This window comes from Phymastichus coffea, unplaced genomic scaffold, assembly GCF_024137745.1.
Source record: "Phymastichus coffea isolate CEN01 unplaced genomic scaffold, Cenicafe_Pcof_1.1 PCOF00195, whole genome shotgun sequence".
NCBI lineage: Eukaryota > Metazoa > Arthropoda > Insecta > Hymenoptera > Eulophidae > Phymastichus > Phymastichus coffea.
This window is the reverse complement of record NW_026707006.1, coordinates 93,241-114,732: the sequence shown is the minus strand read 5'-3', so window position 1 is coordinate 114,732 and position 21,492 is coordinate 93,241. Positions and strand designations below refer to the sequence as shown.

General features: G+C 38.2%; 1 protein-coding gene across 1 annotated transcript in view; it reads right to left on the bottom strand.

Annotated features, from left to right (window-relative positions):
- The window catches only part of LOC131673778 (tRNA pseudouridine synthase Pus10), a 97,549-nt gene extending 76,261 nt beyond the window's left edge, over nt 1–21,288 (bottom strand). Inside the window, exon 1 of the mRNA XM_058952053.1 lies at nt 20,988–21,288. Coding sequence (XP_058808036.1) covers nt 20,988–21,232 — 245 coding nt within the window. The 5' untranslated portion in view covers nt 21,233–21,288. The remainder of the gene's footprint in view (nt 1–20,987) is intronic.
- Nucleotides 21,289–21,492: the final 204 nt, after the last annotated feature.

Here is a 21,492-nt window from a genome sequence, read left to right as displayed (position 1 = left end):
GGCCAGCGATGGGCGCATATGAGAAATACGTCTAACATTTAGCCTTTTGTTTCCTATCCTATTCTCTTTTTTCTCATTCTATTATTGAGAACGAAAGTACCTGTCTTATCCTCCTATAAAAAATTAGTGGTAAAAGCGCAAACACGCGCATCTCTATTACAAGGTGAGGACTGCATTTATTATAATAATGTTCATGCTTTAATGAAAAATTGTGGGCTGACATATAATCCTGCTGATTGGAAGTTGTTTCTTGACTCCTGTAAAAGAAGTTTGAAAAGAATCCTGTTTAACAACTCCAATATATATGCTCCCTTGCTTATCGCTCATTTCACTCACTTAAAAGAATCATAAGGCTCGGCAGACATCAAACAAATGCTGTATTTCTTAGTATATCAGTTCTGTAATCGCTCCAGTCTCTTCTTCTGACAAATCTCTCTTTTATTTTTTTAATCTTTGTGACGAGAGCAAGCAGTACGCTTGCTCCTCATCTGCCCTCCTTCTCTCTCTCCCCCTTATCGCTCGGCATGGCGACGTGGTCAGCGTTGGGTGCATATATTTATTGCGCCTAACCACTGGCCTTTATGTTTTCCAGCCGCCGAAGATTGCCGAGCAAGATTGAGAGCACCCGAAGAAGCAAGAGCGCAGCGACTATGAGGTAGAGAGAGACAGAGAGAGACAGAGAGAGAGAGAGAGAGAGAGAGAGAGTTAACGAGCATGCTAGAGTGCGCGCCTATGCACGCACTATGCAGGTTTGGGCCGGCGTGTGACGCGCGACCAATTAGCGCTTTTGTCGCACGCAGCCTAATGAGTGGGCTTGGTGGGAGAGCCCGGCGAGAGTACGAACGCTGACCATGCGTCAAGTCGCGTGAGCCAGTTCCCGGAAGAAAGTTAAGGAGAGAAGTTGGAAGTAGCGAAGAAAAGAAGCAGCGCAAAGAGAGAAAAGAAGTACACGTGCAGCAGTGACCAGACCAGGGCGAGACGAGGCTACGTATGGCGACAACACCTGCAGCAGGGCATTCAGTGTCGCCCTCGCCACCGTGCACGGCGACTTCCAGTGGGTTCACCACGGGCTACGCCGAGGAAGACGTCCAGCCAGCGGCCAGGTCAACTCCCAGGCCGGCTCATCGCCAAGGACAAAGGTCAGGTTATCTCTCTCTCCCAGTATTTCTCTCTCTCATGGTGATGCGCGGCCGCGTAGGAACGATAGGTAGCCAGGCAATCACTTGCCGGCTACGCTCATCGTAATGCGGTAGTGAGGTTTCGACGTATTCTTTTACTTGTAAGGAGGCGATTGGTCAAGGCGATTTAGTCGCCGGGCAATTCATCCTCCCGCGTTAGTTTAAGTTATTCTGTAAGTGTGCGCGTGAGGTAAACTTTTATTATAACCGATTTTGTATTTGTTTGTCTGAATAGATTTAAGTTGTATGTTCTAATTAAAGAAAATCATTTATTCATTCGACCTATCCTCTCGTTCCCCGATTGTTAAAGAGCGAAAGTGCCTCTCTTACTCTCCCCTTAATAAATTGGTGACGTCAGTGCCGAATAAGGCGCTGCCCTTGTTGCATGGCATCCCTTGTGGGGAGATTAATAATCGGGTACTAACAGAGAGAAATGGCCGAGCGGTAATAGTTTTTTTTAAGAAAGGAAAAATAATTTGTTAGCTAAGGGCAAAACGCGCGTGCTATGAACTTTCTTTTTTTTTAGAAGGAATTTCGTCGTTGTTCTCTCGGATTGTTTTGTTTTGGGCCTACCGGCGACCTTTTCTTATCGGGGAGTCGGGTAGCCGCGCGTGCGTCATTGAGCCGTTCGAGCGCTAGAGTTCGACACATTTTAAGTTTCCTATTTCTTAGAAAGTAAAACTTTGCCTTGTTGTTTTGTTTTGTGATATTTTCTAGTAAGTGGACACATGTATATATTTACGGTTTCTTTCTTTGGCTTATGCAAGGCGATTCCTCGCCGGCTCAGAGCCTAGAAAAAATCGGTCTTATTATTTGGCAGTAGCGTCGAATTACATAGATCGTGGTTGAGACACGTTCGTTCTTGGAGCTCGCATTTCAGTCTCTTAAAAAAATTAAATTTTTTTTTTTCCAGACGTAAAATGTATTAGCGTGTAGAGACAGAATCGTCTTACGCAGAATATTACGCGATGCGCACGCGAAAAGATTGAAACTTAAAATTGACTCAACAGAGCCGGCCGTTCTGTTAGAGTTGATGCGCTATCGCGGATTGACTTTGCGCGGCGATTTAGAAGAGTTACGGGACCGGTATTTTCGATTTATATTGTTGAAAGAACGACCAGATTTACGGCCACCGTTGCATTGTAATGATTTCGCGTCGGGCCAAATCCCGGACTTGCTATGCGACGAGCAGCAAGAAGCAGCGGCGGACAGAGCGCAGAGCGCAGATCTTGTCTCGCGACGGCTGTGACGCCCTTGGCGACTGAATTAACGCGCGCGAGAAAGCAGGCGACGCAGGTAACTGCTGGTGTTGCCGCTACTCGCGAGCGGGTTCGGTCGCCGGACGAGAGCGCAGCCGCGCCGGTTAACGAAAACGCGTTGCCACCGGCGACTTGCCTGCCGTCGGTTAGCGCGACCGGACGCGCTCGCGAGCAAGAAGCCAGAGATCGGGGCGAATGTAGCACTGGGGCGCTAAGCCATATCTGGGGAGCTTTAACTGCTGTTCCGCGTTGGATTTATAGGCGCGAGGTTAGACAGGGCATCACAGATGGTGCGAATACAGTTTTTAGGGTCGAAAGAGAAGCGATGCACAGTAGGTCGGCGCAGGCCGAGCAGCAGGCTTCATTGCCGTCTCAGGCCAGGCCATCCGGCTACCGTGCGGCGCTAAACGTGCCCGCGGCTGGAACTGAGCAATCGGCACATGCGAGCGCATCAATTAATAGAGCAGGTAGTGCGCTTATCAGCACTGATTTAAGCAAATCAGTGAGCACAAGGTACCAAGCGCCAAGGATAAATTCGTGGGTGGAAAATTGGGAACGCGAAGTACAAACTGCTATTAAAGATGAAGCGCGAATACCAGCTCTGTCGAATAAAGGCTCGGTAATAGAAAGAGAAAGTGTAATTAGTGTAAGGCGACCTAGGCTAAAGCAAGTAAAAAAGATAGAGAGCGTTAGTACGAGCGATACATGCTCGAATTTTTCGGATACGGATAGTGATGATACGAGATTAACTAGGTCGATGAAAAAGGATAAAACAGTTAGAGCAAGGAAAACAGGCAAAACAAGGAGACCTCCGAGAGTTAAGTATATCAACGGTATACCTGCCGACGGAGTAAGTGCCCTTAATGCCTGGTCTCTTCGTTTTTCGAGTAAAGACGGCATGAACGCGTTAAGTTTTTTAACGGGTTTGAGCGATTGCCAGCGCTATTATAGCATCTCAGATAAAGAAATGTTGATATCAATAGGCACCGCGTTCCGTGACAAAGCGCGTTCGTGGTACGAAGTTAATCGCGGTACATGGAAGACGCTGAAATACTTCAAAAAGAGTTTTTCAAGGGAATTCTGCCGCCGATTAAACCTAGAACAGCTCTATGGTGAACTTAGGCAGAGAACACAGGGTGAACACGAGAAAATTGTAGATTACGTCGCAGCGTGCCAGACTATCTTACGTCGTTTCAATCCACCGGTTTCAGTTAAACGTCAACTAGCTATTCTAGTGGAAGATTTATACCCGAAATATAAACGATACCTCGAGACGAAAACGTTTAGAGATTTAAACGATTTTAAAGAGGCAGGAATGGCGTTAGAAGATCGCATGGCAGGCTGGAAAAGGTGGCAGCGGCCGCCAACGGCCGACGTGACCTTGATACCGGAATCCGCGTACACTGAGAGTAAGAAGTCTCAGAGTAAGCAGAAATCGGTTGAGATGATTGAAGGTCTTAGCGACGCGGTTGAAGTGGTTTTAGCAATAGAGCCGTCGAAAATTAAATCGCAGCAAAAGAAAAAGCTAGGTAAAAAGGGCGCAAAACAGGAAGGCGAAGTTGCCGCGGTCGCGGCCGATAGGCAGCAGCCGCCGGCGGCAAGCCAACCTACAAGAAAAGCCGCGCCGGCTCAATTGAGCGCGCAGGCTTCGTTAGCCTCGACTGAAAATGCAGCTCCTAGCTTGATTCCACAACAATGCGATCAGAATAGTGGCGCGTTTAGGAATATTTCCAATAGACCATTCACAGGGTCATGTTTTAATTGCAACGCGATAGGACACAGAAGAGCGCAATGCCCGGTGGCTCGAGTCAATCCACTGGTTGTCTGTTACAAATGTCGGCAACAGGGACATTATGCCAATAGTTGCCCGACTCGATCTACTGAGCGCGCGCCCACGTATCAGGTTTGTGGTACGGTTGGTTTCGTTTTTAGAGATTGCCCTACTTGTAATCAGGCCAGGCAGGGAAACATCTTGGCGGGAGCCGTCGACCGCTCGACGACTCCTGCCTGAGATGGATCGAGCGGGCCCTTCAGGTAGAGAGAGTGCTTTGCGCAAGAGGCAAGGGTACCGTGGTTGAGGCGAGAAAGGAAGGCGAAAACAAGGCAAAAATTGCCAGTTCTTCGCATCTTTTCTCGGATAGCATATTCGATAAGCGTGAAAATGAGGATGTGAAAATCAAGTGTGCATTTAGAGTAGAAGGTAAGAGTTTAGCAGAGGATAGAAATGAGATTGTAGATTCGAGAGGTTTGCGAAATAGAGTAGGAAAAGTTGCGTTTGCGAGTGAGCTGCCGAGTTTGACTTTAGACAGGAACTGGGCGCAGAGTAGCGTAGCCGTAGATTTCCCCAGTAAGACCAGCAATGGTCCCGAACAGGTAAATTCCCGCGACTCGGTACAGGAAGGTGCAGAAGGTTTCTGCAATAGTCAAAATGCTAAAATACAGAAAGTTTTACCTGACACAAATGCGCGAGATGCGATCGATCATGGTAGAAATTCTTTGGTGGGTTGTTTGCTCGAGAAGTGCCTAGCGAGGCAAAGTGAGTTGCCGTCGCTGCGCATGATCGCGAGAGAGACAGGTTCGAGTATTTCACCCACGGTTGGGCAAGCTTCGGAAAAGGCCGTTGCCTTAAGAAATAATGAGGAACCAGGGTTAGAATTGTTTTTCGAGAAAGCGAGCTCAAGCGCTGCGCTCCCGTCGGAGCGAGCTTCGACAAAGGTCGCGGCTACGGGCGGTCCAGGTGAACTTGCTGATGATTTGGTTTTGTTTAATGGACGTACGGTCGTTGGTACCGACGCATCGTCCGTTTCGGCGAGGAAAGGGTCTGAGTGTAACTCAGGGCTTTCTAGCCAAACAGTAAATGAATCGGATGCAGCAACAGTCGCGGTAGTAGAGAATTGGTTCTTTATTAAGGTCGACATAGGCGGGCAAGTCTATACAGCGCTGCTAGATTCAGGTGCACAGGTATCAGTGGTAGGGCCGAATCTTACCTTACGGTTTAAGGACCGGTTAAGGCCGCCTACGATATTCGTACAGGGTATTTCAGGTGAGAAACCGCGAACGTGGGGGGACTTAAAGCTAAGTATGGAAATTGGTGGCAGGACTGATTGGTTGATTGCGACGGTAGTATCTACACTTAGGCACGACTTGATTTTAGGTGCAGATTTTTGAAATAAATGGGATATTAATATCAACTACGGTAATCGCGCTTGGTGGGCAGGTGACCAAGGCGATTGGTTTCAGTTAGCAGAGCAGGACAGTAGAGAAGTAGACGTTTACGCCGAATACGCGGGTTTGAGTAAATACGAGAAGGCTCAGAAAGAGACAATCATGGCGCTTGTTCGCCGGATTGTCCTGGAACCTGGCGAATCACCAGCGGTCACCAGGGCTATCGAGCACATTATCGACGTAGGCGATGCGCGCCCGATAAAGACGCCGATGCGCCGAATGTCGCCTCCAATATTAGCATTTACGCAGAAAGAAACCATGCGGCTATGGAAAGCGAGAATAATTAGGCCGTCGAATAGTCAATGGTGTAACGCGCCGGTGATCGTGCGTAAACAAGACGGTGATTATAGGTTTTGCCTCGATTTTAGATCTGTAAATAAAGTGACGAAAGTAGACGCGTATCCGATGCCTAGCATTGACGCTATTTTAGATAGGTTGCGCGGAGCGGTTTACCCGTCGAAAATAGATTTGCGAGCGGCGTTTTGGCAAATTCCGTTATCTGAAAATAGCAAACAATATACAGCGTTTGCGGTTCCAGGTTCAGAATTATGGGAATTCGAGCGAATGCCGTTTGGATTGGTTAACGCGCCGGCTACTTTTACGCGCCTTATGGATGCACTTTTCGGTCCAGAGTATGAGCCGCATGTTTTCTGGTATCTTGATGATCTGTTGGTGGTTAGTGCAGATTTTGAGAGCCATATGTTATGGTTAGAAAAGGTTTTGAAGCGATTGGTAAGTGTAGGGCTAGAAATCAATTTAGAAAAGTCTGATTTATTTTGCACTGAGGTAACCTACTTAGGGTACAGATTAGACTGTGAGGGCTTGCGTCCGGATGGTGATAAGGTAAAGCCGATAGTAAATTATCCTGCGCCTAGTAATGTAGCTCAATTGCGCCGTTTCCTAGCGATGGTAGGATGGTACGCGCGTTTTATCGAACACGAGAGTGAGGTAAAACTCCCGTTGACTAAACTCATTCGTAAGGATCAACCGTGTGAATGGAAAGACGAACAGCAGATTGCATTTGAAAGGTTGAAGCGCGCATTAACAGAGGCGCCAGTACTTGCGCGCCCTTTCTATCTGCACTGCGACGGCTCTTCCTTCGCGTTAGGCGCGTGTTTGGTTCAGGTATTCGACGATGGCGAACATCCAATCTGTTACGCCAGTCGGATGCTAAACGTGCATGAGCGAAATTACTCGGTAAGCGAAATCGAATTTTTGGCAGTACTTTTTGCGGTAAAAAAGTTTAGACCTTATATTGAAGGTTCGCATTTTGTCATCGTCACGGATTATAGCGCGCTCACGAGGATATTGAACAAACGAGAATTGACAGGGCGTTTAGAGAGGTGGGTACTCGAATTTCAGCAGTTAGATTATGAAATCGTGCATCGAAAGGGAGCGCTGCATCATGTGCCGGACGCACTTTCGCGAGAGTTTGAGGACGGGCTAGAGATTTGCGCATTTGATGGAGTACAGGATGTTTGGTATTTGCAACGTGTTAAAGACGTTCTCCAGAGACTAAAAAAATTCGAAAATTGGAGAGTAGAAAATAACGTCCTGTATCGTTTCATGCGCGATCACTTGCTTGACCCAGTGACTAATCGCGAGGAATGTTGGCGCATGGTAGTGCCGCTCGAGTTTAGAGAAAGGGTATTGAGGGACGCGCATTGTGAAGCGTTTTCCGGACACCTAGGCCGGGTGAAAACTTACGATCGAGTAGCTCGTGAGTATTACTGGCCGGGAATTTGGTATGACGTGAAGACGTTTGTAGATGAGTGCGCTCAATGTCAACGGTATAAGGTAGTGCAGCAAGCGCCTTTAGGTTTCATGGGAAAACGCGTTGTGGAAAGGCCGTGGGCAGTAGTAGCGACTGATGTGGTAGAGCTGCCCCGTAGCAATAACCGATATAAATATATGGTAGTATTTCAGGACTTATTTACGAAATAGGTCGAATTGAAACCGCTACGGTCGGCAGACGGTCCTGCTCTCGCTGCTGCGCTAGAAGAGTTAATTCTGTTTCGATGGGAGACGCCAGAATATATTGTTAGTGATAACGCGAAGACGTATAAAGGCAAGGTATTTCAGGAAAGACTGCGGGAATACGGCATTGAGCACTTGCCTTGCCCCGCTTATCACCAGCAGAGTAATCCGGTTGAACGCGTTAACAGGATTTTGAAGACAATGATTGCGATGTTTGTAGATGCCGACCACAGAAGCTGGGATAAGCATTTCCATGAATTTCGTCATGCTATAAATACTACGACCCAGGCGTCTACAAAAGTATCGCCGGCATTTTTGAATTATGGTAGGGATCCGCATCCGGTAAAGAGTTTAAGGCGTGAAACTGAAGTTAAAGGGCCGATAGTTAAGTTGGATACAAAGGCATGGGAAGATAGGCTATTACGTTTGAATGCGTTGCGCGACTTAGTAGCCAAACATATTGACGAAGCACAGGAAAAGCAAAAGAAGTACTGCGATAAAGGTAGGCGACGAGCTCTTTTCCAAGTAGGCGATTTGGTTTGGTGCAAAGTGCATACGCTTTCGAATGCAGCGGCGGGCAAGAACGCGAAACTTGATCCGAAATATGACGGTCCGCTTAAAATCGTTCTGGTAATCTCGCCCGAGATTTATGAATTGGCCAAGAATAGCAAACATCGTACCACTAGAGTACATGTTTCGGAGATTAAGCGTTACATACCGCCACGGAAAGTAAACGCGTAATCTTCCAACTAATACAGGTGTAATAACGTATGTGTGTTGTCGTTTTTCTTTCGTTGGAGCGACAGCAGTAATGGTAAAGTGTTTCTTTGGTTTGTTGATTTATTTATTATTTTAGAGTTGGAATTGCTATGATGGCGTGCGGGGTTGGTCGATTCTTCGGTGAGAGAAGTTTGTTTATTTTGTTGTAAGGGTTTTAAGTTTAGATTTTGGAGATGAAGAGTTTGCCCTTGGTTCTATCTGGGTGTTATCAGAATATATTTAAGTTATAGAATAAGTTATGATTAAGAAATTAATTAAGGTTATTATTTAGTTTAGCGTTTAGCGCTGGCTGCAAGTTCCCGGTAGAGAGAGGAAAGGGGGGAAGAGAGTCAGGCCGCAGTGATCTTTGGCCTTGGGAGGGGGTGTGACGAGAGCAAGCAGTACGCTTGCTCCTCGTCTGCCCTCCTTCTCTCTCTCCCTCTTATCGCTCGGCATGGCGACGTGGTCAGCGTTAGGCGCATATATTTATTGCGCCTAACCACTGGCCTTTATGTTTTCCAGCTGCCGAATATTGCCGAGCAAGATTGAGAGCGCCCAAAGAAGCAAGAGCGCAGCGACTATGAGAGAGAGAGAGAGAGAGAGAGAGAGAGAGAGAGAGAGAGAGTTAACGAGCATGCTAGAGTGCGCGCCTATGCACGCACTATATAGGTTTGGGCCGGCGTATGACGCGCGACCAATTAGCGCTTTTAGATATAGATCTAGCCTTATGAGAAAAGGCATCAAGCTCAAGAAGGTATAGTAGATCGATACAAGTTGTAAATTCGCCAATTATGTTTGAGTTGAATTTAGTGACACAGAATGAATTTAACAGCTCAGCCCTATATATTGCAAACGATTTCTTCTACGTTTGTGAAAGCTGGTAGATTCCTCGATGATCTGTGCGTTACTATACTCTGGTCCAGCAGTTTAAAATTATCAGTCACGTTTCAAACACTAGTGAAAATATTTTGTCGATTTGACAAGTCTGGAAGGTCTTTTGTTACGTCCTGAGACGTAAAATTAAATCATTTTGAGATCAACGGCAATCATGCGAATTGAAAGTAGCAAAATAAGCACAAAATGTATTTCACCTACTTTTTTTTATTTTACGAAACGCAAAAATTAATAAATCAAATTCAGCAGAAAACTCAATTGAGAAATTGAAACATCAACTTGATTACTCGACAACTAAATGTAAGTCAGTTAGCCAATATATAAAACAGCGTCTCAATTTTTTAGCCAGTTGATTCGCGACTCGCGACAATTCTACTGTACCAGTTGACTCTGCCACTCATTGAGTGAAATCCAATTATTAAATAAAGTGTTATTAAATATTATTAAATAAAGTGTATCAAGTTCATTTCTATAATTTCCATACGAAATATTCTCAATAATAAAGAAACCAATTTAAGAAGAAAATAATATGAAGGAACAAGGAGTAAGATAATAATTTATCAACATCTTCAACAATATATATATAACCCAGGTAAGTCCTGCCATTATACATATTATATCATAATCATACCGTGATAAAATAAATTTTACTCATATTAAACAAATACATGTCACGGCTACGGAGTCGCGACATAACACTTTCTTGAAGGATATTAGATATTATAATTCAGTCAGCTCAATGAGGTTATGGTGGACTGCAAACAGAGCATCAGATTTGCTAAACAGTGGAGAATCCATATCATGCTTGATGATAAAGAGGTTCTGTTTATTTATGTCTGTCATAAAAGAAAATACTGAAATAGAATTCCCTCCTGAAAACAACATAATAGAAGAAACTCAAACATACCAATATATTTCTTTCGATTTAGACAATTTTCCAGACAATATCGACCTAACGGAAAATACAGATTTCAATGTCAATGAAAATGAAATTTTTCATGCAGGCAGTATAAACTTCCTAGGAGAAGAACAAGAAGAATCAGAAAATAATTAATTAAACCACAAAGAAAAAGTCTTCGAAAAAATAAATTTAACTGACCTACAAGGAAATGATTATAAAAAAATGAAAAAATTGATTGAAAAAATTGAAGACATATTTTGGGTTGAAGGCGATAAATTAGGTACCTGCAACATAGAACAACACGAAATAAATTTAATTGACGATAAACCAGTCTATGTGAAACAATTCCCCTTACCACATAAATTACGAGACATCGCAATAGAAGAAGTGAAAAAACTAATATCTCAAAAACTAATCCAAAATTCAAAAAGTGCTTTTAATGCACCAACATGGATAGTTAAGAAGAAAAGCTTGGCAGATGGAAAAACCAGATGGCGATTAGTTATCGACTACAGAAAATTAAATGAAAAAACTGTTCCCGATCCATATTTAATTCCAAACATAACCGAAATGTTCGACCAACTAGGGAAAGCAAAATATTATCACGTCGTTGACCTAAAATCAGGCTTTCATCAAGTAAAAATGCATCCAAAAGATATTTTTAAAACAGCATTCAGTATACATCCTTTAGGACGATTTGAATTCCTTGTTTTACCATTTGGCCTAATAAATTCACCTAGAACATTTCAAAGAATACTAAACACAGTTCTAGGCGACCTAATTGCCAATACATGTTTTGTCTTTATTGACGATATAATTGTTTTCGGAGAAACAGTAAACGAAGTCAACGAAAGATTTTATACAGTAGCCCAAAATCTAAGAGAAGCTGGTCTAAAACTCGAACCTCAAAAATGTGACTGGTTAAAAACAGAAGTATCATTTTTAGGACACATTATAAGCGAATCCGGTATCAAACCAGACAAAAAAAAATACAAGCCGTCGAAGCTTTCCCAACACCAAAAACTACAAAAAACGTAAGAGAATTCCTCGGACTCTGCAATTACTATAGACGTTTTGTTCCGAATTTCGCTGAAATAACAAAACCATTAACTATACTCTTACACAAAAATGTAAAATTTTTCTGGAAAATAGAACAACAACAAGCATTAGACAAATTAAAGAAATTACTATGTGAAGCTCCTATTCTACAATATCCAAAATTTAATAAACCCTACATCGTTAGAACAGATGCATCAAACCATAGCTTAGGCGCAGTACTATCTCAAGGAGAATTGGGACACGATAGACCCATCGCATACGCATCAAGAGTTCTAAGTAAAACAGAACAAAATTATATGACTTACGAAAGAGAAGCTCTGGGAATAATCTTCGCAATCAAAACATTCCGAACTTACTTATTCGGTAACAAATTTACTGTTGTAACGGATCACAAACCCCTACTATCATTAAAATCAGCCGATAACAATAGCAGAGTACAAAAATGGCGATTAAAATTAGTCGATTACGATTTCGACATAATTTACCGCCCGGGTAAAGAAAACGGCCCAGCTGACTGTTTATCAAGAAACCCTATAGAAGCTAAAATATGTGTCACAACGCGAGCACAGAAAGCAAAATCAAAAAATGGAATAATACCAACTCAAAAATTAAATAACAACGAGAAAATAAAAATTATGAATAACAAAAGAATTCAAGAAAAGAACAAAAGAAAACGTACACGCAAGTTCAGCAACACGAATAATAATCAAAACGAAAAAAATAAACACACTAACAAAAACAAAAATAATGACACGAATAGTGATAACATCGTTTACAGTAAAAATTCAATACAATTTCGAAACGACAACATAATTCACATAATATCCGAAAAACACAAAGAATTAGATGAAAACACTAACAGTATACTAATAAAAAAGAACCTAAAAATCAATGAAAACTTATCTATAAACGAAATAGATACATTAAACTATGGAAAAAAGAAAATATTTATTTTATGTCTAAACACTGCTACATCAGCAGAAACAAAAAAGCAAAATCTAACCGAACTGTTCGAAAATTTAAAACACCTTTTAATACAAAATAACATTTCAACAATAAGTATTTCAAAAAATATTAACATAATAAACATATGGTGGTCGGAAATAGAAGACATAATCAAAACAATCTTCAAAGAAAGCAACATTAAAATCATAGTTTGCATGAACCACATCGAATACATAAGCGATCTAGATCAAAGAAACGAACTATTTAAAATATATCACACTTCTAAACTCGGAGGTCATTCAGGAGTAAACCGAACCTACAATAAAATTAAAGAAAAATATTGCTGGGAAAATTTAAAGAAAGACATACAAAAAAGAATTTCAATGTGCCAAGAATGCCAAAGAAACAAACTAAAACGAAAACCAACAAGACAACCGATGACTTTAACAGATGCACCTTTCAAACCATTCGATAAAGTTGCCATGGACATAATGGGACCATTCGAGATTACAAAAAATAATAATCGATACATACGCTCAATTCAAGACCAACTTTCAAAATTTATTACTCTCACAGCGTTAAAAGATCAAACCGCGGAATCGGTAAGCGAAGCCTTTATAAAAAGATTCATTTGTATTTTCGGAACACCAAAAGTAGTATTAACCGACAAAGCTCAGAACTTTAAAAGTAAACTGCTAAAACAAATAGCAAAACGATTTCAATTCGAAAAAATCGAAACAACATCATTCTCACCACAATCCAACGGCTCTGTCGAGAGAGCTAACCATCCTCTCTGTGAATTTATTAAACAATTCACATCAAAAAAATGTGAATGGGATGAACTTTTAGAATTGGCACAATTTAATTATAACACAAGCATTCACACTGGTCATAATTTCACGCCACATGAACTTGTTTTTGCCTTTCCAGCCAAATTACCATCTAGCGTACCGCTGAAAAAATCCGAACAATTACCAACATTTAACGGATACTTAGAAAATTTAATAAAAAACATGAACGAACTAGCACACATGGCTAGAGAAAACTTAATAATTTCAAAACAAAAATCAAAACAATACTATGACCGATTTATGAACCCTATAGAATTCAAAATCGGAGACAAAGTCTGGTTCATGAAAGAACCAAACCCGGGGAAATTGGAGAAAAATAAATACTTAGGACCGTTTGAAATACTAAAAATAACAGAAAAAGGCAGCGTTGTAATAAATTACAACGGGAAACCAAAAACAGTTCATGCGAATAAATTAAGTTTAGTTAAACAAATAAATTAATATTCTTTTTATTTCAGAAAATACAATGGAACAATATTCACTAGTTATATTAATACTAATCACTCTCATTCAAACAAGCAAAGGGCTCATCGGATTTAACTGCGCTTCAACCAACCCAACCATTACAACATACTCCCTTGTGGACACTGGAGAATGTGACTTCCACGAAACAAAAATAAATTCAACACAATCTACAATAGAATTACTACAAAAAACCGAATTTAAATCGATAAAAATCATCCAATGTAAAATAGTAATACAACGTACAGTTTTTCATTGCGGCATGTTTAGCCATTTAGGCCCAACAGAAAACGCACTTCAAGAATACGTTTACGATATATCACACGATAATTGTAATAACATACACCAAACGGGTATTTTCAAATACGATAACGTACACATTATAACAGGACTAAAAATTAACTCTACAACATCCAAAGGATTAGACTTAGCAGGAAAAGTAGAGGGAAAATCTTGCTCAGGAGCAACCTATGCCGATAATTTCGGAACATAGAGTAACGTTTTTGTACAAGGTCTTATAAGAATAACTCTATGGGAAAGTTACGCAGCAGTTAGATTAGAAAACGACAAAATCAAATTAAATTCGGGTACGGTATGCAAATTTTCAGACCAACACTGTATTGATATGGAAGGAGGCCACACTTTTTGGCCATTATTACCACGCGAAAATTGCTTTAAAAATCAATATGATATTTTATATAGAGGCTCGGTCACTAAAATAACCTCACCTAACCAAGAAACAATATTTAGCCTAAATACAGAAGAAATATCTTTTGCATTGTTAACTAGAGGGAATATAAGTTTTTGTAATAGAATCCTAACAAAAACCGAACACCCAAAACTTTTTGTATATGAAAAGTCTAACATCAATGTACTATATGACAATGACATTCGGACAAAGCAAGGGATACTTAATTATGATTTATTCACGTATTTTAATAGTAAATTCGTGTATGTAGAGAAACATTTTAGGTTAGAAACAAAAAACCTTTACTTAAATATTTTAAAACAAAAATGTGAACTGGACAGAAAATTCCTATACAATTCCCTATCCATTGCATCCATTGCACCTGACGAATTTGCATATAGCCTCATGGAGAAGCCTGGGTACATAGCTCGGCTGGCAGGGGAAGCCGTACATATCATACAATGTACGCCAACTGAAGTCCAACTACTTCACACAGACAGATGTTTCGTACAACTTCCAGTAAAATCAAAAAACGAAACATACTACCTCACACCAAAGACACACATCTTACTGAAAACAGGAACAGAAATAAACTGCAATGCAATCATCCCCCAATACTACAAAATTGGAAATCAATGGATAAATCTTACACCAACACCAAGAAAAGCAACTAACGCAGTTTTGACATTGAAACCAAATACTACAATAACATGGCAACCGACCGAACTAGAGTCATTAGCAACCAGTGGCATTTATTCTCAAGAAGATCTGCAACAGTTACAGGACCATATACTCTTTCCTATGGAGAAAACAGCACTCCTCAACGTAATTGCAAGAGGTATGCAAGGCGACGAAAGTATGCAAGGAGGACTAATATCAAACTTGATATTCACTGAAAAAACTCTAACCGATCTAGCAGAAAACCTCTGGACCAAAACCATCAATAAACTCACTAAATTCGGCTCTATAAGTTCCGCCATTATAATGAGTATTATCATATTTCAATGCGTCAAAAGCGTGTTTAACGTGATAATCAGAGGATATACGTTGCATTCAATATATGGATTCTCAACATATTTGCTAGCAGCAGTGTTCAGCTCTATCACACACTTACTGATAGCGTTAAACAAACCACTCGCCAAACAAAAATACAAAGACACAACGAAAAATAATGAATATGAATTGCAGCAAATAGTGATTGACCACCCAGAAACCACCATACAAAAATCACCACCTTTATATCTCCAAACCATACACAAAGAACCACCAAAAATCATACCTGCAGCACCAATTCCAAACGAAATTTCCAAAACAAACAAATATGATACTCCAATCTTCACATTAGACTTGCATTAATAATAATCACAAATTTATATAAATAAAGACCCTAAAATGGAACTCTACTGCACCGTTATACAAAATATTATCATTTTCAGAATATAATTACTATTAGTTTTAAGATAAAATTTATAACCAAGTAAAATTGACGAAGACCTCAAATTGATATAAACGTAACTATTTCTTTCTTTTACGTTGATATCGCATCGATATGCAACTATCTAGCCACGGAGGTGTTACGTCCTGAGACGTAAAATTAAATCATTTTGAGATCAACGGCAATCATGCGAATTGAAAGTAGCAAAATAAGCACAAAATGTATTTCACCTACTTTTTTTTATTTTACGAAACGCAAAAATTAATAAATCAAATTCAGCAGAAAACTCAATTGAGAAATTGAAACATCAACTTGATTACTCGACAACTAAATGTAAGTCAGTTAGCCAATATATAAAACAGCGTCTCAATTTTTTAGACAGTTGATTCGCGACTCGCGACAATTCTACTGTACCAGTTGACTCTGCCACTCATTGAGTGAAATCCAATTCATTTCTATAATTTCCATACGAAATATTCTCAATAATAAAGAAACCAATTTAAGAAGAAAATAATATGAAGGAACAAGGAGTAAGATAATAATTTATCAACATCTTCAACAATATACAGGGTGGCCCATTTTAAGTGATCCACTCAGATATCTAGATTGGAGTGAGTTTTATCGAAAAAAGTTTCAGACAAAAGTTACTCAACTTTGAGGGGGCCATGTTTCTATGACCTTGGATTTGACCTTGGAGGTCATGTTCAAGGTCATTTCAAGGTCAACTTTGTCTTTTTAAATAGGAACCCCCATTTTTGACCCCGGATTCGGAAAGAGCGGGAAATTTTACGTCCAAAACGGTATTTTTAAATTTTTTTTCATGGCCTTGAGAAGGTCGATTTAAGGTCAAATGCTTGAAAAACTGCATAAAAGCGTTTTTTTCATTTTTAAGATATCGAAAAATGACCTCTACAAAATTTATTCAGAACATAGTGGGCCACCCAATGCACCAAAAACCTTTGACCTTTAACCTCATTTTGAAGGTCATTTCAAGGTCGAAGTGTTTTTTGTAATGGAAATCCCTCTTTTTGACCCCGGATTCGCACATAGCGCGAAACTCAACACAATACCTTATCCAAACGTCGGATTTCGCGCTATGTGCGTATCCGGGGTTAAAAAGAGGGATTTCCATTACAAAAAACACTTCGACCTTGAAATGACCTTCAAAATGAGGTTAAAGGTCAAAGGTTTTTGGTGCATTGGGTGGCCCACTATGTTCTGAACAAATTTTGTAGAGGTCATTTTTCGATATCTTAAAAATTAAAAAAACGCTTTTATGCAGTTTTTCAAGCATTTGACCTTAAATCGACCTTCTCAAGGCCATGAAAAAAAATTTAAAAATACCGTTTTGGACGTAAAATTTCCCGCTCTTTCCGAATCCGGGGTCAAAAATGGGGGTTCCTATTTAATTTTATTCTTTTTTTTATCTCTTTATCTTTTCTCTACTTCTTATTTCCTTTTCTATTCTTTTTTTTTTTTTTCATTTTTTTTTCTATTCTTTTTTCTTTTTTTTCTTTTCTTTTTTTTTCTCTTTTTTTTTTCTTTTTTTTATTTTTTTTTTTCTTTTTTATTTTTTTTTTTTTTTTTTTTATATTTTTTCTTTTTTTTTTTTTTCTCTAGTGTAATCATACCGTGATAAAATAAATTTTACTCATATTAAACAAATACATGTCACGGCTACGGAGTCGCGACATAACACTTTCTTGAAGGATATTAGATATTATAATTCAGTCAGCTCAATGAGGTTATGGTGGACTGCAAACAGAGCATCAGATTTGCTAAACAGTGGAGAATCCATATCATGCTTGATGATAAAGAGGTTCAGAGTAGTTTGAGATGGAGAATTCTTATCAATGATATGAAGCGTCGGCTCAACGGATACAACCCTTAAGGCATTTGTGTCAATCAACTCACAAATATTCTCAGCTTCATGCAGAGAAGTGGATGATAAGTCAGTATTAATGTCCCCAGTAAGAATTACCTCGTTATAAAATGGTAGGAAGGTAGCCATTGTGTTAAAGAAAAAGGTTGGCGATGTTCCAGATGAATGACGATATACGAGTACTACTGTAATTAGAAACTTAAACAAGCTTTTATTGATCTCGGCTATGATGAATTCGCGTATGTTAACAAATGTGAGACCGGATAAGGTCAATATCATAAAAGTCTTTAATATAGAAGCCCAGCCCACCGCTTTCCTTGCCCTCGCGATTATGTCGATGAAAATTATAACCTGATAGCATGAGATAAGAATCTGGTTGGTCCTTTTCTAAGAATGTTTCAGTGACAGTGAAAATATCATAGTTCTTTTCTTGGCAGCGTGCTCTGAGTAAGGTAAAATGAGCAGTGGAATTTAGGCGATTTACATTTAAATGAGCTATGGTGAAAGTGGTGGTGACCGGAGTTGACTGAAAAACCAAAGATGGTTTACTTCGATTTAGAAACAACTGGATTTGATAACAATTCTGAAATTGTACAGATGGCCAGAAAATGTCAAAAATATGAATATGATATATACGTACGTTAATCCAACAAGAGAAATTTCAAGAGGTGTTGCTAAAGTGACTGGTCTATATAATACAGATAGTATGCTCTGTAACAATGGGAAGTCAGTGGAAAGTATGACACTTCAAGAAGCTCTACTTTCATTCAAACAATATTTGCAATCATTGTCGAAATCAAAAAAATGTATTCTAGTGGCTCATAAGATGCTTTTGGCATTCGATCGAATTTTTTTTACGACAAATTATGAGTTATAATTTGCTCCGAGAATTTGATATTTGATATTTAATCCAAGATTTGATATCATTACAGGATTTTTGGATACCGTAAGAGTGTTAAAAAATCTACTTCCTAAAAGAAAAGGTCGGGATCAATTCAAATTGGAAGTTTTAGCCAAAGATTTTTCAAACCAAAAAGAATCAAAAAACTTTCATGATGTTCTTTATGGCGTCAGGGTCTTAGAAAAACTTATACATATATTAAAGTGCAAAGAAAAGCTTGTTAGTTCCAAAAAAGCTCATTATGAAGGCTGCAATATGATACTTGAAGCTAATAAAATTGATTACAAATTGCAGTTTTTAAATAAACGAAAGAATGTTCTCTCTCTTATGTTTTTAAAGAAGTCAGCTAAACGTAACATCACTGACAAGGAAATCTATGACAAAACAGAGAACATTCGGTGTAGTTTACTGACAAAATTAAAGACAAGGTAAAAACTATCAAAGACCAAAAAGTTTTAACTAGACTAGTTGAATTTTTACAAGCTGAAGAAACATAAAAAGTTTTTTAAAAATTTATTAAACAATTTTCAGCTTTTCATTTTTAAAATTTATGATATAAATACCTTAGAAATATGTAAGTAAAATGAATTTATAATTGTTGTAACGAATTACATATTTTACAATTCAAATAAACATGTATTCATTCTTTACTTGAATCAGTCCTTCCAAACTTTTTATTTAATCATGTCAATATATAAAAAACACCAACTAAACTAATATTTAAAACATCAAAAAATATTTACAAAATTGATAATTCAAATAAAAGAAAAAAGGATAAAACCATTTACATCATTCGCTTACGCTACGATTGAAACGTACAAACGGTTTGCGGTGTTACCAAGTCATAATGTTTACCTCTGCGCGCCGATTGAAAGATTCAGTCAGTTGCGAATTTCGAGTATGCATAGCATCAAAAATAGTCCTGATACCCATATTTTTTATCACTGCATGTTAATCCTTGTAATCTCTAGAACAACATACTAGTTTTTCAAAAAATTCTAAAGAAAATTGTCTCTACAATCTTAAAAAATATTAAGCCTATCTAATGTGTGTTGAAACTTTGAACTCTAAAGTTGTATTTCTTGCTTTTTGCTTATTTACCTATATTAATCTTTTTACCGCTGTCTATAGGACGAAAAATAGAACTTATTTTCAAAGTTGGAAGAAAATCTAAAGAAAAGTGATTTTTTAAGGTACGTCCTTGATTATCATATATAAATACTACTTGTGCAAAGGAAAGATATATGTAATTTCGAATTTTTATTAACATTTTTTGAGAACTAATAATAATAATTAACTCGTATTCTATTTACCATTTTTTAATGTTATGAACTCGTTATGTCAATATCGTACTTTTGCTTAGCTTTCGATTTACGTAGATAACTCACTATAATACAAGTAATTTAAATTCGATGCGTATGAAATACGTTAAATTTTCTTACCACAAGTTGAATTTTGCTATTGTTACAAATAATTATATTTCTGTTATATGAAGCTACTTCCCGGCTTACACTTCTTTATATTCGTGTATTCAATAATTATTTAAATATGTTGGTATCAGAAACAATTGTTATATGAAGCTACAACTTTCCAATTTACACTTATAGTTTTTGTTACTTTAAGCTACGATTTTTCGGTTTATGCTTAATCTTTCTATTTGTGTTATATTATACTTCAACATTATTGAGTTTATACTCAATCAAATTTTGTTCAATAATTTATTTAAATAATTGGATACCGGAACCAATTGTTACGTCTTAGCTATTAAATTAATAACAATCAAGACGTACCAATGCAAAATTAGTAGGTAAGGCTCACTTTATAAAGATGTTAGCAACAACTATTATTTAGTAAATTTAAAGAAAATATATATTTTTTCTGTCTCAGAAGGAAATGATTTGTAAATAATCAATTGAAGTGAATAATTGTTTAATACTGTATCTTGCAGAATCAGCAATAAATGTGTCTACAGCTCAGGTCAGGCGTTATTAGAAGAATACAATAACACTAACACTTTATAATAGATTTAAAATAAATTACTAAAGATTATATAAGTTATTTTTTACAATGAAATTAAGAATTGAATAAGTAAGTATAAAGTAAAGATAGAAGTACAAGTACCTAATTGTCAAACTGGCCTGTGCACGGAGCTCTGAATTCAAAACTTTGTGAACTGAACCAACTGCGAATGCGTATGATAAGCTTTATATTTTGTCGGTATTGCACTGTATCATCATTGTGTTTTGAAAATATGTGGAAAATAGCACGTACTTGCTTCATTGTATTTTTTTCATGACATGAATCGATCTCTTTAGGAGTTTAAATTTCAGAATTGTACAGGTAATGTTTAAATTTGAAAACTTTGCAAAAAATACGTTGCAAGACGTAACATAATATAATATTTTTCACGCGTAATATAAATGTCAATTAATACATGTTTTAATATAAAAAATAAAAATTTAGGTGGAGCTGAGACAATAGAACGTCGCCTCAAAGTAAAAATTTTTCACTGCACTATATTTTTATACATTATTTGATTTTTCATAATAGTAAGAAAATATAATTACTTACAACGCTTTACATTCTTCTTCTTCCAATAAATATGTCATTTGTATATCAATCATTAGCGTAGGTTCATTGAGAGAAGCATCAATCATTTTATTGGTCAAGCTCTCAATGAAAAATGGCGATAACCATTTCCACACATCTTTAATACTTGGAATATTTTTTATATCGTAATTATATGCTGAGTGATTCAGTTCTTGTAATAAATATAATAAAGATGCCTTTTCTCTAATTTGAATGGCTAAAGGCATGCATAGAGAAAAAGAAATCACGTCGCAATCGTAACTAAGAGTCTCCTTATCACGTACTACCTAAAATGTTCAGATTAATAAATACATATAATATTCTGAACAAATTGTCATGCTGTAAGAAAAAATAAATCGAAATTTGGATGATAAGAAAATCTAGAAATTTAGTATCGTATTGGTTTCACAATTTGAAATAGTTACAGTTAAATAGAAAATGGAAATATTTAAATAGGAAATAGGAAATTCATTTACTAAATAAAGTC